General features: G+C 35.9%; 1 protein-coding gene across 1 annotated transcript in view; it reads right to left on the bottom strand.

Moving 5' to 3' along the window:
- Nucleotides 1–19,235, bottom strand: part of MALRD1 (MAM and LDL receptor class A domain containing 1) — a 268,374-nt gene that overhangs the window by 115,665 nt on the left and 133,474 nt on the right. The window contains exons 27-28 of the mRNA XM_086467325.1: nucleotides 17,457–17,702; nucleotides 14,335–14,492 (exon numbers count right to left, since the gene is read on the bottom strand). Of these exons, the coding sequence (XP_086323451.1) occupies nucleotides 14,335–14,492; nucleotides 17,457–17,702 (404 nt within the window). The remainder of the gene's footprint in view (nucleotides 1–14,334; nucleotides 14,493–17,456; nucleotides 17,703–19,235) is intronic.

Genomic DNA, 19,235 nt, shown 5'->3' with positions numbered 1-19,235 from the left:
CCACTTTCGTTTGATTTTGGTTTTTAGGTAGCTTAAGGGATACAATTGTGATTGCTTGGATTTCGGTTTTTTCCTTCAGTTCTACCGCTAAGACTCAGTAACAGTAAGCATTAAAGCCATTTTATAAGACCGTTAGCATTTCAGACAACTCAGTTTCATTTTGTCTTAAATCTTGTTACATCTTTGTTTTAATCATGTTTTACATGTCTCCCCAGATGGTTCTCATTTTGGAGTTGAGGCAACTGTAATTCTCTGGAAAATCAAAGCTTGAAAGAGAAATAATTACAGTTACAAAGACTCTAGAAAGAGTCCAGACAACGGTTACAACCCTCCATAGTGCCAAACACGAGGGCAGTGTGCTAAAAATTGTGCAGTGCTAGATTTCTTGGATTATAGAAGTCAAACCTTATACTGACTACTTAAACAACTGCAGAACATATACAGTAAGAGAGGTAACAAAACAGTTTATGAATCAAGATCATTAAAAGACATTCGCAGAAATGAGATAACCTCAAATCTGTCATGTTTTTCCTCCTATAGAGAATACTCTGAATACCATATTTGAAGATGTGAGGCAAAAATCACATATCAAATTTCAGCTTTTTATTAAGCAACTTTAACTCTTTAATTCATCTTAAGTGTAAAATCAAGGAACTTCAAAATAGTATTGATAACTCTTACCACTTCTTGTCCTCTAAGAATCATACTTTATATCAGCTTTGTCCATTTTCTCTTTGATTTTTTTTTTTTTTTTTTTCCTCCTATTAATGCTTTCCTTTATCAGTTGGGTTATGGAATGACAGAAGGAATACAAACTTGTTGTCCAAATACGAACGGCATACCCTTAATAACTCTAGAACCAGTGGTGACATCCATGTGGCACCCTGACCTCAGAGCACCCACTGGGGAGGGAGCTGGCTTGACACAGCCCCCTGAGTGCCTTGGAAAGCCTATGCATGAAGCTAGCCACAGTGAAACAGGGACATGAGCAAAACTTGCTTCTCAGGACCACAGATCACAACAAATACAACCAATCTGTATTTGTCCAGGATGTCTTTTAGGAGGATGGCACACCTTTCTTATCATGTATGTCTGTGCCCATTTATTTATGTACACTGTCTGAAATAAGTCAGGTGGTGTAGAGTTGTTTGTCACTTTCACCGCCTTTACTGAATGTAGACTAAAATTTTCAGCTGGGAGAGAAAGTATTGCTGAGCTGTCAAAAGGGGGACTTTGTCAGTTTTCTCTGTGGCCAATGAAACAGAAAGAAAACACATTTCTCTAAAAATGAAAGAAATTAATCTGTTCTAGATGTTCTTACACTGAATCAGTGTTTAATACAAACTAAGTGGAAAGATTGATAAATTGCTTGGCTCAGATAAGTATCTACCAGTTTGGATACTTACACAATATTTAATTGAACTTCAAACTTTTCAGGCAGTGGGACCAAAGTTGCTTACTCATCGGCACCTCTTATCTTGGGTCAATCTATCACTGCGTGTGGCCAGTCCTGGCCAAAGATGTGCTTGGAAGTGGAGCACCTTACTCCAGTCAACCACATGGATCAAAGTGCTCTTTGAGTGACACAGTGGGTAGGCAGAAGCTGTGCCAGTGAGACTAACTTTTCTTTTCTGAAACTTTGACAGTTAGTGGCTAAGGTCAAAAGCATTTTTCTATTCAGTGTCCCAGTGTTCACAAAATCAGTTCCATGAAGCAGGAATCATGGTATCAGTCTGTGTGGAAGTCCTCTCAGCTCTTCAAAATGTGAATATTTGTTTATGAAGAATTAAAGCATTATCATTACAGCTGCTTTGAAAAACAAAAGCCAATTCGGCTAACCAAAACATCCGGAATCTTTTAGAAATTTTGTTTGCTTTACTCAATATTTCAATTTAGCAATTCACTGTATATAAAACTGAATGTAAAGAGTGGAAAAACATGTCTTTATGGGGATTCTGCTGAGGCAAAAATAAAAAAAAATGGAAAAAAAAAGAAAGGAATACAAGTACATCTATCTGCTGTAAACTAAACACACTTTTTCTTTTTTTTCAAAAAAAAGAGTAAGATTCTTTTAGGGCAGTATAATAAAATCATATGACTAGTAATAATTCTTAAGACTAGCAATAGTAATTCTTAATTCTTGTACAATGACATTAGAACACTGGAGGTTTCACTAAATACTTCATCTGTCAATTGACAAGCCTGCAGGACAAGGATTGAGATGAATGCTCCCTACTAACCATCAAAGAGTATTTATGCTTTTTCAGGTGTATAGGAGAGTGATTACTGTCAGACAGGTGTCTTCCCTACTTTGATGTAGTGGGAGGTTCACTGGGATGTAACTACTTTTTTGTGACATTTACTTTTACAGCCTATTTGTACTCTTAGAATATTCTTTTCGATTGGATTGTAGCTTTTGGGCTTGTAGAAATACAGAACAGATCCTCTGGGATATTACATGAACTGGACAGGCTCACAGGAATCAAAACACCAAGGCTGAAAAAATAGTGGTCTCTTTATGCAGTCAAAGCTCAATTAAGTATTTTTAAGCTTCACTGAATTGATCCTGAGAAAAAAGTCATCTTTAAGAGGAATGCTCAAGTCCTGTCTCTATAATACTTGGTGGATACAACAATTTATTTCTTAGAGAATGCCAAGGAACCAGATAGCTGATTTACATTATTAATCTGTAGTTATGAAATATATTCTCTACAAATTGAGGGCTCTCATAACTGACAGATCTTATTATATTAAAACACTTCAGTGAGATTCCCCCTCTTTCCCTACTACTGTCTCCAGTGGTCACCACCCTATACGTTCAAGGACATATATAGTTATAAATATATAAATATATATAGTATAACAGGGATGTAGTTGATAATAGTTTGCAGATTCATGAGATCTCAGTGTTTGCATCGACACAAAAGATATGAAATATCTGTGTAAGTACCCACAAATAGTTACTGAAATATTCAAAATTCAAATATTTATCCAATGCCATTCCTGAATGTACCCAATATTGCTTATTGAATATTACTATATACATTACACGTCTGCAGGAAGTGATAGCCATCTTTCCTCTTATAGATGCTTACTTTTGAGTGAGATAAATCATACTCAGGACTCCCTTTGACACAGTGAGTAAAACCCAACCATCAACAAAGAGAGGCTAGGGTGAGTGCCCCAGTGGCTGCACTGGAGGCATCTATGACTTTAAGTAATAGGAATCCCACCCACATTGAGACAAATGACAATTTAACAGCAAGTCCTGTGCTTTTAACGTATTTCTTATAAAAGAAATCTATATAGTAGAAAGTACAGAGTTCTCTTTGTAACATGTCTTTCTTCCGATAACACAGAAATAATTTGCCTACATAAAGGCAAAATGATATCTCTGAAAACAAGCATGAGAGCAAGCATCAGCCACAACCCAAATATGTAAAAGAGAATTTGTAATAATTTTCAACCCGCCAAACAAATACAAATAAAACTAAGGTAGAACAGGAAATTCAGTGGCAATTTTTCTCTTCCATTAATTTTTTGGTTTTTAATGAAAATCCCTCAGATATCCTTCAATTTCTCCCCAGTGCAATAACTGTTATGTAATCTACGCCTGGTTTACAGTTTCTGTAGTTGTGATAACCCCAATTCTCCATTTCCACTTCTTTAATTTTTCTCTAGATGTTGCAGAGAGTGCAGAAGTTCTGTCTGTCTTTTCTAAATGGATTTATTCCCTACAGCAAATAAGCACAGAAGTAATTATCGGAAGAATTGTGTGAACTGAGGAAACATTGCAACATCAAAAAAAAAAAAACCAAATCAAAGGCAAAATATAACCGCCGAGTGACAAAACCACCTAAAATAAGAGAACTCCAAGGGATCTGTGGCGGAATGTGCCTTCCCCACCCCCCCTACAGCAGAAATTCAGTCTGATCGTGTCTGTATGGAAAAGGATATTTTATGATGTAGTCTAAGGAGTTTTTATAGCAAGGGCATCCTATACATGCCTCTGTAAGATTTGTGGTCATTACAAAATGGCTACAAAAACTCAGAAAATATTAAGTAGACTGTATGCTTTAAGGTATTTTAGTATCACTTACCACAATGTGCCTTCTTTTGCCTTGCTACACGGTCTCCTGTACCTTTCTCCCTCATATAACCACACCTTCTCTGGGTATTATTTGTAAGACCATTCAGGTTCTTCAGCTACACAGAGTAAAATTTTCTTTTCAAGCTGAAAAGACTGACCCTAAGATTGGTCTTTTCAAGATAGCTGGTCTCTTTAGAATGGTCTTGCTGCATTGCTGTTGTCAAGAGATTTCAGATCTTACCTGAAGAAACAATGCATTTCTCTGTACAACAAATCTTGGTACAACTTGGAAGGAGCAGATTGCAATTTGTATAGATATTAAACTCCAGATGTACCAATGTAAGCAGACTATACTATTGGCTAAAGCAAAGTCTAAAGTTAAAAATGTGCAGGGGAGGATTTTCATTAGTTGTTAATTCCTTTCCATAGCCCTCATAATCCTAAAACAGCTAGGATGGAAAAAAAAGAACTCTTATTTTTTTAGTAACACTTGAAGAACACAGCTGGTACATAAAATGCTAAAGAGACAGAAATCCACCTCTGAACTTTCACTGAACACAATTCTGAACGGAATCACGCTGTCAAAATGCTCAGAATAATGTTGTGAGCAGCAGAATCCTTCAAATCTAATGAGCATTTCCATGTCATAAATAACAAGTCATCTTCTGTTTGCTGATCAATGAAATGAATTAGATAGTTCCTGTATATAAATTTAAGTACTACCTCTTCTGAATCACGTTGGGAACTTATTTAAAGAACCTTTTCTCCAATAAAGATCAAATTAAATTAAATTAGAAAACAGTAAGATACTAAGTTGTGCTATTTACTGGAAGGAGTGGAAGGTAACAGTGAGCAGCTGAGGGGAAGATCAAATAACATCTAAATATAGGGTGTAGATTTTAATTGGACAAATGGCAGTGTAGCTTTATCATGCCAACACTTAATAGAACAAGTAATGTTTTTAGCTGCCTAAATGAGATGGTATAAAAGTACAGAAAACAAGTCTAAGCAAATTGTTTAAAAGCTGAAAGATACTTCACAGCGCCTTGATTTACTGGTTCACACAAATATAGATTGAGAGCCTGGTCCATTTCACTGTAATTTCAAACAACAAAACACAGTTTTCAATAAACTAAGCAGCTAGCTACATAAAATGAGCAGTGCTGTACAATTGCATTAGCCTAAGTTTCCGCTGTGGTTTCATATGACGTTTCCACAACAGCTGTCTCTTACATTTCAATGAGCAGAGCAATTGACATCCAAAAAAAATCTTCATAATTATTAATCATAAAATGACACCTGTGGTATCAGTCTTCCCCTTCCATTATAATGAGAAATGTTTGGTGACATTTAATGGTTTATAGAAAACAGATGATTTTGCAAGGAAATAAATATAAGGTTATTTGCACTTTTCTGTTCTCCTTGTTTTTAATTGTTTTCCTGTTATTATAAGCATTCAAATTAAAACTAGTTTAAAATATTTCACTGTATTTTTTTTCAATGACTGCTATCCAACAAACAAAACGCTCACTAGAATGGTTTCCATTATAAAAAAAAAATATGTTTTCCACTTGTATGATTTTGAAATTTAAGCCAAAAAAAAAAAATTGGTCTTATAGTTTTCGTTTATTATGCAACTCTGAATAGCATCCACATGATTTTTTGGTACAGTCTCAAGGGCTTCCTTTTTTGTTCTGTAGGTTGAGGATTTTTTTGGTGTCCTCACTCTCTTTAGAAAAAAAGACCCCAATTCTTCTAAGAAAATCCTTATATGTGGACCACACCAAATCATCCCTGGTCCACACTAGAGCCCAGCATTACAGCTAAAGATTAAATAATTCTCCTTATTTCTTAATTCCATAAGATCTACACTTACAATAAAAGTATTTTTTTTTCACTTGCCTTTGAAAACTTTTCGTGTCACCTAAAACTCCTAAAGATAAAGAAAAATTAGTGTCACAGATAGATGAAGAGCCTTAACTAATCTGAAATGTGGGAGATAAAAAATGCAACTTTTAGCGTTCATTTCCTTCTTGCAGTGTTCCTGCTGAAGGCAAAATCAAATATACCCTGCAGACCACATATTCCAGGGGCTTAATGCACATGATCTTTTTAATTCCTGATTTTAGTAATACTATGGTATCATCTCTCTTTACTTCATTAATTCAAACAGAAAACCATATTAGCATGGTTTCTCCAGTCTGAGAAGTAGTACTAACATTCCTTATATGAGCTCCTTGTGTTTTTAATTTTGCAGATATGGCCTGGCAAATCTTTCAGGAACAAGTTACAAAAGAATGAGGCAAGCTGGGAAGTGCTGGGTGTAGCTGGACAACCTGAGGAGTGTGACTGAACATAGAGGCTTGTTGAAAGAATTTGAGGCTAAAAACGTAGATAAGAAACTCCTATGAATGCACGATGTGGTTTCCCTGAGTTTGCAGCAATTCATCTGAGCTGCAGTGACCTTCTCACTGACAAGCAACGCAAAGTTACCAGGTTATGGAAAGGTTTGTCTCCATGTTAAGTAAGATAGTGGGGAGAAACTGCAGCCTCTTAAAGCTCCCATACACTGACGCTATTAGTCCCTGCTACAAACGATAACTGCTCTCACCACCATGTTGGATGTCAGTGCACGCAATGAAAAGACAATTCTATTTAAAGCAGCCTTTCATCTTTCATTTGATTCATCAGTATATAATGCAATGGGGCCAACCTGCAAAAAAACAAGTGTACAGATTATTAGAGTCATGAATATAGGTACTAATATCCAGTCTGACTCTTACATGAAATGAATTGGAATCAGACACTTCCATTTTTGTGAAGTAAATTACACCAAATACGGAAACACAACTTCTTTTTTTTTTTTTTTTTTTTTTTTTTTTCTGAAGCTACGGTGGATTCAAAGATGAAGACCAGAAGCTGAAAAAAATTCTGGAAGCATAAACATTAGACTCTTCATGTTAAAATCCTTTTCTGATTCATCAAAGCAATTTTAAGCGCACTACAGCTTGATACTGCAAGCCTGGCAAAGATCAAAGACTGCCAGAAACTAAAACATCTCCAGGACATAAAAATGAACTGTGAATTAAAATACAGGTTGCATAAAGGAGGATAACCTGAAAAAAAAAAAATCAATGTTCTACAAGGAGCGCTAGTGCTACGGTGGTGCTTGCTGAAGTTTTGTTAGTGTAATATCAGTTCAGTCTGTGTTTCACAAAAGGAACACACTTTTCTCAGTGGAAGACCAAGAGGCCTTGGGATGTAAAAAGACATGAGAAAGGAAAAAAGAAAGATCTTCCACTTTTTCTGAGGTTAAATGGAATGCCTAGAAATGTTCAGTGTGTTTTTTTCAAGTGGAGTTGTTGATCAGGAAAATTAGATACTGTCCTGGGATCTCAGTCTGATTAATGCTATATGCTTTCTAAAAGATACCAGCAGGCCCCAGGTTACATGTTGCATTATTTATTTTATTTTGCTTTTAGAAATATATGTTAATTAAGTGTCTAAATTTTCCTAATTAGTACAGATAAGAAAAACTAATAAAAATGCTCAACATTCAAGGCTACACCTCTATCATTTAGATGAAGTCATTTTGTCTTCACAAAAATATGTCTATTTTGCAGCCGCTATGTAAAAAAGAACAGATTTTGCTGTCTGTTGCTTCAATATAAATCAAACAGCAGCTCTATGATCCTTAAAAGAACTCTGCCCTGAGACACACTTAAATGACAACTTTCATTGTTGAACGTCTGCCCTGAAAAGAGTTAGAAAAGACCAAAAGAAGTCTAATCTGCAAAGATCCCAGAGATGCTTCAAAGCCTCATATGCTAAGAAGGAGCAATGTGACCATCATCACTCTGTGAGATTATGAGCTGACAAATCAATAAAGTAAATCACTCCCAGAGATCTCTGATTTGGGGAATGAGTTCAGTGAAACAACTGTGAGAACTGTGCAGTGCGGAGGAGACTAAAAGTGCTTTTTTCATCAACGTCACATTGTGCAATATGGTGCGAGGCTGGGATAGAAAATAGAAAGGTGTTATTTGCCCTGAGAGGCAGGATTTATGATTCCAGGTGTGATGTTACAGGATACTTCTGTGTTGCTTCAATGATTCACTATGCATCGTGCTGTCTGGGTCTGTCAGCCTGCTCAGTTTTCTAACCAGGCACTGCCCTGCCTGACCTGGCCTTAGTCACACCAATCCTTCACTACTCGTCATCCTCATCTCTTAAGAGAGAAAAAGGTCAAGTTCTCAAAGAATGTAAACAAAAAAATGCTTAATAATTCACATACAGACAATTTCTGTTATATGTGTTTCTAGAAACACAATAATTTTAAATTACAAATCCTCTGATGAACATCTTGTCTTCATGAGTAAGATTTCAAAACACAAGCGTGATTCTTTAACCCTTCCTTAAAACTTTTTTTTCCTTCAAAGCACATCCAAATGTATTAATCCAGCTCACCAACTCTTTGGAAATAATGTTTACATTTGGTTGTAGTATAAAAATACAACTAATTTTTATGCTTCTGATAATTTACAATTAAGAAGATTGAAATAACTTCTTAATGTGCTCTTCCGAGCAAATAAAATGCACTGAATGGTGTCTGTCCTTATCTACAGTTGTGCATATAGTTTGTCCCTTCTATGTAAACTGTTTTTGAGAAATGATGCTTCCACTGAAAATAGACTTCTATTTAATCAGTGTCTCAATTTACATGGAGATATGCTTATGTCATGGGGTCAAAAATCAGACCTACAACAATCCTGTCTGAAACAATGCCTATAAAGGTGGAAAGTGCTGTTTCAGATTCTGCATTCAATTCAGGAAATATAAATACGAAATTATCTTGCTCTGGGAAGTAAAGCTGCCATAAAAGTTAATCTTCCTTTCTTTCTTGACAAGTAATACAGTGCCTCACAGTATCCCTGGTGATTTCCTTCAAAGCTCCTGGGACTAAGGTAATACTCCCTCACTTTCACTCATTGGTCAGATCAGACATTTCATTGACTGAAAGACAACTTTTAACAACAGTTCACAGGTCAGCAATGGAAATAAATAGTTTAAAACTGTGTCCCTTTGGAGAGCTATATATACTCATTCAATAAAGGCCATTACCCCTGTGCTGTTATGTGGAACCAAATTCTCCTGAATACATCTTCTGCTGGATTTAATGAAGGAAAACTATTGGAAATAAACAAAATACTAGGATACAAAGGAAAAAAGGATAAATGTAAGCTACTGGACACATAGCTAGGTATGTTCATACATCTATTTCATCCATGTACAAATACTAGAAAGCTTTATATTCTGCATTAGATTGAAAAGATTTCTCTAAATATTTATTATGTCTAAAGAGGGCAAGTGAAAAGCCTACACATTTTCTAAATTATTTGGAGCATGCTTTGAAGTTCAGCAGGCTCTTAAGTAAAATATTCAAGAAAATCTTTGAAAATTTAGTTTCTTCCTCTAGCTGCGTGGACATCAGATAATCTGCTTTGAGGCTGCCTGGACCCAATGAGAACTATAACTTCTACATTAATGTGAGGAGTTGATTGTTTTTCATGCAGCCAGTCAGAAGAATCAATGTAGAAACACAAAGACTATTTTCAGCTGCGAAGCTGTTTCCTCAGACTTCATTCTTGAGTGACTTCCCATAGAAGTAGGGTCAATGATATCGATTTGTAAACATTTCATTTTAAACTACTTGATCCTAGAGATACAAATGTCCAGAAGATGTCTGCTGCAGGTTTTGCTGTCGACAGCTCGGGACAGTAGGCTGCTTCACCAAAAATAACCAGGGAATTACAAAAACTGCCATGAGTCATCTGTATCTGAGCTTGGCACCTGCTAAGCTATACACTTCTACAACCCTAGCCCCCTCCTCTCTACCTTAGGATGGCCAAAACCAACAACAATATTAAGAGAACAACTGTGATGGCTTTCAGCTTTAGCTGATAAGCCGCAGCAACCCGGTGGCTGGGTGGATGCTGCCTCAGCCCTGCACAGCTGGAGGGTGCTGGCTGCTGGCTCCAGCCGCCTGCAGCCCTGGCCAAGCTAGTCTGTCACTTGCAGCCGTGTCAACAGGGCCCTGCTTCGTTTGCCATGAGCTGTCTGGGACTTCTTGTACTCCTGAATATCCTCATGTCTTTGCTCATTTGTAACTGGATGGAATTAATTACATGCCTGAGTAAGGTCCACTGGACCTTACTCCTAACGAGTTCCTGTGCATATTGGCTTTGTCACAGTAGTTACTAATAGTAGGTTTCACCTTCCTTATACATCTGCATATTCCTTTTTAGAGGCTCATTTCAAATCCTTGAAAGAGGTCCCCTTAACTGTGTTAAATCCTTATTTTGTAATGACAATGTCTATATGCAGGGCAATTAACACTGATCCCACAAAAATTGTCTTCAACAAATGGTTTTATCCTTTGATTGTTGTTCCTTGCCCACGATGATACCTAAGACTTGCTTCTTTTTTATGACAGAAACAGCTTAAGCAGCAGTAGGAAACTTATGTTCAGATCAGCAGAACAATAAAATATATCATTCTTTTCACCTAAGAAATCTTGCTTGCCTCTTTAGAAGCAGGTTTAAAAATAACACGGTTTCTTTCGACCCATAAAATAAACTCGTATTGAGTGACGATGAGGAACCCCACCATCACTGCTAAAACAGGAATAGTGACTATGCTGCACTTTAGCTTCAGAATATCTCCTTCAATGGACTGTATTCTCTTACAACTGCCACAGAGAAGATTAGAAGTATCTCAAAATCTCACTGCAATAGTAAAGTTTTGACTAGTTATATCCGGATCTCTTCTGATATTATGTTTGCCAGGTGAGATTTTGCACTGCTATTAAACACTTTGTAATTTCAATTTAGACAGATGGTAAGTTGGATATACAGTCTCCATAAATAGCTATGTCAAAATCTTTCATTTGCATAAATGTTGAGGGAGGTTGATTTGAAGAATACTGTATTTTTGCAACTAGTTCAACGACCCATCATTTTGCTTGGATTTTTATTCTCTTTACAGAAGTTTATACAAAGAATATGTAGTACAATTTGAGGAGACACAAAAACCCTAGTAACTGCAGAGAAATTCCCATAGAAAATGAATTTGTTTTCTCTAACTGCAAACCTTAACATAAAAGTTAATGCTTGGCAGTGGTATCCCTTTTATGATCCTGCAGTTTTATCGGTTATATCATAATCTGAAATACTACTTTAGTAGCATGATAGATAATATTCTAAACCTTCCTGAATGTTGACAAGAAATGTAAATATTAAGAGAAGACACCAATACATACCATGAACATTTAAAAAAAATGGCTTTTTACTCTCAATTACCATTTTTCTTCCACTGTGATATTCAGGAGGACGAGAAGTATCTTCCTCATTCTGCCTCCATACAGTATTTCCTCATCATATTGTTCATTTCTGTGCCATTGGTTTGTACAGTGCTCACTCTCAGTTCAGCTTTTAGTGGGCCTGATGACTCTAGCTAGAGACAGTTTGCTTAGTAGTCAAACTTGAGATGGTAAATTCTTTCCCGAGTCATATCCTCCTCTTTACATTTTCAGCTAATCACAATCTACTGGTCTGCTTTCACTGATGCTAATTTCACTTTAAATCAAGAGATGCTCAAACCGGATGGAATTATAATGGTATTGCAGTTTGAAGTAGCAGAAGCTTCGATATGACTTCCCATGACTATGTGTTGTTTAATTAGATTTTATTCATACAGAAGCTGCTAAATAGAAGCTCTAATTACAGTATTGACTTAAAAATCCTTACAAGCCAAATAACAGGTAAACTAGGCTGATCTGCAAAACAATCCTGGATACAAATATGAGAATAATTTTTCCTATCTCCATGTAGAATTCTTGCCTTCACTAAAAAAAATGAATAATAATAAGTGGTTAATCAAATGTCTTCTATTAACACTTCCTTTAAAAAGCTCTAAGCTCCCTGGAGACAGGGATTTAAAATAACATAAAAATAATGTCTGAAAAGTACATTAAGATAGTCAAACCAGGTGAAAATAAGAAGAGGACTATGTGTCACTGCAATAAGAATAAAAGAAAGAGAAAACAAAAAGAATTTTCCCAAAACCTAGAGAAAGGAAGTATTACTCATCATGATATAGAAAATTCCATACAATTCCTATATTTGAACATTATCTTTCAAGAAAATATTAAAAAGTAAAGTAGAAAATATTTTCTACAGGCTCCTATCAACAGGGATAACTACCCAGCAAAACTCTGCTCACGTCAATTTTGTAAAAAAAAAATTTAAAATTTAAATCCCTTTGTCCATCCTGAGGGTGGAAAAAATAATTAGGAATTTCAGCTACTTGACTTGAGCCCTTCCAAGACAATATCCCAACAGAAAACGAATGCCTTTCTAACTCATTTTAGGTCATGCAGTTTGTTTGATTTTCTTTTATTTCACTTCTTTGTCTCCCGTTTAACAGAAGTATTTGAATGTATATTATTAATTTCACTGCACGTGATAAGACAAGATATAGTTATTTTTCTGGTTTTAAGGCAACTGTCCATGCTGCAACATACTTAATGAGATAATTACTGTACGCAACCAACAGTGATAATTTAAGTGCAAACTACTCACACATACCTAATGCAGCTGCTATTTATTTTCCATCAAAGTTAGTTTGCAATTAAAATTGAGCAATCTTTAAAATGCTCATAATTGCAATATTTGAGTGCTACAAGACACACCTTTGCGTAAAGCAATGAGAACATAATTTGAACTTTGAGTGAAAATAAATGTTTATTTTTGCACCTTATTAATTTTAAATAATGGGATCTATCTTTCTTTAATTTTTGAATACATCACAAAATAAAAGTTATTTTCAAACAACAATTTTTTTTTTTTAATCTACTTGCATCCTAGATGGATTTGAGCTTTTCTAGGAAAAGTAGCTGTGTAAATACAGCTCAATAACTATACAACTACTTGATGAGTGGCCTCTTGGAGGTGTTTGGACTAATCCATGAAAAAAGTCTCCTAAAGCTGTCAAAGGGCTCATTGTTTTTATATATTTCAGACAGACTTAGCCTAGGCTGTGTCTTTAGATGTAAAGACTATTGAAGTGTTGTATCTTCCAAGCTTTTGAACTATTCTTATAATTTCCAGAATACTTGAGAAACCATTTTTAGCAATTAATTTTCAAGGACAAAATATGTTTTATCATTAAAAATTAAGGCAGTTAACATGCATTAGAAATAAACCAGAAATTTTAGTGCAGTTCACCAAAATAATTTCTACCCCAAGATTCTATTAGAGATATTGAAGAAAGAGAAGTTAACAGACACATGGCAGATAAATTGCATCATGATTTATACTTGAATAACCAGAACTCACTGCACAGGTACATGTAAGCACAAATACACACTCTCATTTGCAAAGGTTTCTACTACATCTAGAAGTGGTATATTTGGTCACTGTGTTGGAACACCATTAAAATGCCTGGTGGCATTAAAACGCATAATATGCACAGGGAGGTGAACTACATGCTTTTGCTACACTGATCATTAATTTCTACATTTTACTCCAAATCATATTATAACTTAAAACATGCTTTCACAAGCATTTAATACTTTTTCTTTTCAACAAATAACTCAATTATTGAATACTCAATTTTCAAGAAACATGTCAGTTTTCACTTGTTTATAATTTTTGGTCATCCCACATTTAGCAAAAAATATGCCATTTCTAAAGAGAATCAATTATATATCCTGTACCTGTCTACATAAAAAGATAAATAATTTAATAGAGTCATAATTTTTGCATTTTATTCTCACTTTGTGCAGGTTGCTAATTCTTTTTTTTTTTTTTTGTAGATACCATTCCATCAGAATGACAGGATTGTACACTGATAGCTATCAACAGGGATGGCAGCAAAATATGAAAATAGCTCTCGTGGAGAATATCAAAGAGAAAGGTACTGTATGTGAAGAGGGAAAATGGAAAGATGTTTTCAAAGGATTTTATGTGGCTCTTCAGAGAAACTTCTTTTGGAAGAAAAACGGTAAAAGCATTTTTAAGAGACTAGAATGACAAAAACCAGCACTGAACCAGGAGGCCTGCGGGAGCTTTTGCAATCTACAAGTCAAACAAGAGAACGTCAGACTGCCAAAGGACTCTGCTGGAGCACATACACCTTTACAGATATCAGATATTCAAAAATAAAAGATGGTGTGGGTTTTTTACCTTAATCAGAACTTGAATATGTCCCATGGCCTTAGATGACTTGAAATACCAGAAGCTCATCACGCAAATCCCACTGGATTCTTTCCATCTGGAACTCTTCACATGGGCTTTTTCATTTTTTAGTCCTATTGCAGTGGCCTCAAGATACAGGAATTGTCCTAAAATTAATTGATATATTATTGAAAGATAGTTTTGGACCTTCAAATTAAATTCACAACCTCAGCAAAGTAAATGCGGAGACATATGAAGTATACCTCCCATATATGTCCTATACTAGTGAACATAAGCTTAGGGTAAAAGATGACTCGATCACATTCCTTGTGTACCTGTTATACCAGGAATAAACTGGGATCAGCTAAATATTTGGATTGGCCTGTGTAGATAAGAAAGAGAATGCTTCCATGTTTCTCAGCTACTCTGATTGCATGTACTTGTCCAACAGCATTAGTTGCTATTTTGACGCTACATCACAGAATAGCCACACCAGGATAAATTTCAGGATGAAGTTTTTGGAAAGATAACCTTCAAAATAGCAAGTCAAAAACCTGTGAAACAGGCAAAAACACCTTCATATATTTGTAAATCATTAGGTATCCCTAATGATTTATGTTACCTTTGGCCATCTGTACTCTTTAATGTATGAATATTAACCCACATTTAAATTATTTAGTCAGACAGAACTGCAAAAATAGACAACTACAGTTAATATTTTCCAACACTGATATGGTCCCTGAGTTTTCTTTTTTTTTATTTTTAATCAGTTTTTGGTTTTTTCCTTTGTACAAAAACCAAATGTGTAGTTCACATAAACATATATGTAGTATAAATAACACACTGTTAAATTATAATTGCACATCTGTTAAATTTTGTATATGAATTGGAGAAAAAAAAATTACTTCATTAGAGATGGAGTACAAAAGGGTTCATTCAAACTTTGACACTTCTGTGGCTAAGTTACAATCATAGATGTTTGCTGTAATATTACGGGATAAGAAATTTGTTTTTTTCCCCTAACATGAAGCATGTATTTAACAAGTGTAGTGACATATTCATGATAATTTTTAAAAAAATACATAATGAGAAAATACAAATGAACTGATTTTTTCTACATCTGTTGGCTTGTGTGTTAAAAAAGCCATGTACATAAACACTACGAGATATCAAAAGCATGCCATGTCATTGCATCAATGTCTTCTAGGACAATGTGACTAGACTGGGCTGAGTGCTGAGCATCCTGATCTTCGTTAATGCCTGTTTAATATCAGGCAAATTACTTCTCTTTGGAGAAAACCAAGCCAAAGCAACCCAACCCAAAAAACTTCCACAGTCTTTGGAAGGAAACTTGACTGGCTGAGGTGGCAGACAAGGGACACACTGAAAGTCCCCTTGATATGAATGACTGGGACCAGCACTGTGGGACAGTGGAAGGATGACAGCTAGTCAAGCTTGGCTAGGAGGTAATAGGACAAACCACTTAATTCCAACTAGAATGATGTAATTCTAGTCATAAGCAAATTTTCAGTATTTTAATATTAAAACCAGAGGTGCTAATAGCGGAGTTAGAATTAAGGAATTGCTAATTGTAAGCTCAAGAGCTATGGGTTTGGACTCAGCGCTGAAATTTGTTTTTGTACAAGGATCAATCAACGAATACTGCAGTATTCTCTACCACATATGAAAAATTTGTGACAGTGGAGCTGAATTTTGTTTTGGTTCTCTCATGATGAACAAAATTATTAAGTGCTATCAGTTCTAGCTATGTGGCCAGATACCATCTTCACCTCTAAATATTTGACCACATCAAAACTGTGAAAAGTCAAATTAATTTTAATTACATTTATTTGAGAATGGAAATTCAAGACTACAGAGCATCTCTTGAGTAGGAAATGGATAATTTGACCTGTTCGATAACTCACCAGAACAAAAACATTTAACTTTCAGATTTTCTATGCTTGATAATTAGATCAGCAGTAATTTTATCCATATGCAGAGCAGATTCAACATATATATCACAGAGATACATAAATCTGTATTCTAACAGAACTCGCTATTTTAAAAACTGAATGAAAGACAGGGACACATTGGAGGGCAGTTCTTTTTTTACTGCATTTTACTTTGAGATCAGTGAAATGCAGCCAGGCTTGACTACCTCAAAATTTAAAAACATATGAACAAATAACCTCTGTGATTATTTGTGCCTATTTCATGTTCAGTCACCTTGGCAAGCTTTCACTAGGCCCTGAGTTTCTATGTATCACAGAATCATAGAATAGTTCAGGCTGGAAGGGGCTTGTAAAGGCCATCCAGTCCAACCCCCTGCAGTGAGCAGGGACACATTTAGCCAGATCAGGGTGTTCAGAGCCCCATCCAACCTGGCTTTGAATGTTCCCAGGGATGGGGCTTCTACCCTCTCTGGGCAGCCTGTTCCAATGTTTCACCAAAGTCTTCAAGTAAACTTTGGTTTTATGGGGTTTTTGCCTTCAGCAGTTCACGTAAACATTCAACAACTACTAAATACAAGTCCCACGCCTTTGCGCAATTCTGCTGTGGGATATTTCAATTTAAGATCAGTTCTGAGCTCAGCTTCAGTAACGGCTTTGCCTGAGCTATGGGACCTTCAAAGGTAGAGGACAAAGGCACAGAGCTTACAGTAAGAACAAGAACAGATAAATGGGTGTTTTGGCTAAAACAAACGAGGAGCTACGCTGGAGCTAAAAAAGGATGTTTATTTATTTAAAATTACCCTAAATTAAACTATGAATAGTCACTATGGGTAACTTTAAGCTTCCTGGAAATGAGCTCAAGCTCCAGAAGAGTGGGACCCAGTGGATCTCAGAACTGAGCTAACTCACCCTTGCAAACTGCAGCCAGACCAAATGCCTCTCTCCTGACACATAACAAATTACCTTGCTTGACTCATACAGCAATTCTTAAAGAAGAAACAACTGAGAATCAATTTTTCCTAGCTTAAAGTAATTTGACAACAGCAAATAATATTTTGATACATGCATAATAAACAACACCCTAATTAGACATTTTAGAACCCCCCCTGCTGCCTGTGAAGGAAGGTATGAGAAGCTCCATGAAGACAATTACATCTTGTTTGTGAACTGACGACATACCAGTTCTATTTCCCAGCGTGTGGTCCCTGGGAGGTCTAAGACTTTGAGGCGAGCTGACCCCTAGCACCCAGTTAAAATTGTCTGCCAGGGAATTTTGCCAGCCACACCTGCCGTTCTCAAAGTCACAGGAAGTTCCACATTCACTCTCGTCTGTATTATCCCCACAGTTGTCTTCAAAATCACAGCTTTGTTCTGGTCTGTAACATTTGCCATTCTGACACTGCCAATAGCCATGTAAGCAGGAGCCTGAAAAGAGAAGAATAGGGGTGTCCTGGTGAATCGCACTGCCAGGCATCCCAGCAAGGTTACTGGAAGGTTACATCATGGAGAGTTTGATATTTAGGAGGAGGAGGGTGGTCCAGAGCAGTTTTATTAAAAGCCTTTGGTTTCCCTGAAGTGCCAATCCATTATCAGTTTATTTCTTTTGTATTTTGTCAAGAGATTGCCTCAACAAAAGACTGTTTCCCTTGTAAAGCCTTTGAGGGCAAGTTCCAGCCAGGCATTCCTTCACTAACAAAGCTTTCTAGTCTGACTTAATTGCTGACATTCGCTTTTCATGTGGTGTAGGATTAAATCATTTCATTTTAGCTGCAAAGTTGAGCTTAGTTTAGCAGCTGCAATTTGGAAGAAAAAAGCTTTTCTATTTTAACCACAGAGGTTTGCCTTTTAATGGATTTTTTTTTTTTTTTTTAGATGAGTTCAGTGGGTTGGTGCTGTCCTTTTTGTGCAGTATGCCTGGCATTACTAAGAGATAATTCTGCTATTGTACCGCCTGATATTTGTAGGACTCATTTCACAGGATCCATTTCGAAGCTTCATGTTTTCCTTTCAGATCAGTTTCTGCAGGGCTCTGGATAAAAAGCAGCTCCTTCAGTCCATTCTCTAATCAGGAAGGGAGACACAAAATTCCCTATTTCCTTTAACGATTCTGCTCTGCTAGAAATAAATGCACAAACATAATTTTATTTAAAAGTATACTACCTTATCAGACATAAAACTGAAATATGCATATGTATGAAAGTTGTACAAGTGTGGGAAGAATTTGAGTTAAATGATACTGAAAATCACATGGTGCTGAAAATGTGTTTCTATTACCACTACCTTAATTTGAAGGAGGACCTGATGGAGCTAAATGAAATTCGTGTAAGATTGGATTTTATTAAGAGGTCAAAACAACTTATTTGTTAAGAAAAAGAAAATAAGGGATAGGGTACTCAGTTGGTGTGTTGGCAACCTTCATATCTAGGACTTTGTTTATGCTAGACACTAAATTACAAATACCCCACACTAAGTGAAGAGACATTGCACACCTCCTTGCTGTAGGCTTTGGGTAAAGTGAAAAGCCTTTAATCACTAGATGTTAGCTAAAGAAAACAAGCATTAACTCCTCTTTTTTAAAGTAAAATAAACCTCCTAACACATACTTATTTAAAATAAACCAACACACACAGATAAATATTGGAATATCTTAGAAATATCTAGCAAGTTTTCCAGGGAAGTTATTAATTTGTAATTCCTGATTTCTTAGTAAAATAAAAGTATGTGTCATGTTTGCTCTAGAAGACTGTGTATAATCTGGCTTTTAACAGTTGCTCAGAGAAAGGAGGAAAAATCCTGACAGAAAGAAACAAGCCAGAATAAAAGTCTGATAATGACTTAGAAAGTCAAGAACATCAGGTAAAAATCTTCAGAGTTGGAGACAAGGAAAATGGGTAGGCTCTGACTAGAAGAAAAACACTTTCTTGAAGTTCACAGGCACAAGTTTATGAAAACCTCAGT

Source organism: Leptosomus discolor, chromosome 6 (assembly GCF_034619465.1).
Source record: "Leptosomus discolor isolate bLepDis1 chromosome 6, bLepDis1.hap2, whole genome shotgun sequence".
NCBI classification, from domain to species: domain Eukaryota; kingdom Metazoa; phylum Chordata; class Aves; order Leptosomiformes; family Leptosomidae; genus Leptosomus; species Leptosomus discolor.
Note: the sequence above shows the minus strand (reverse complement) of the source record. Positions and strands in the feature narration are given on the sequence as shown.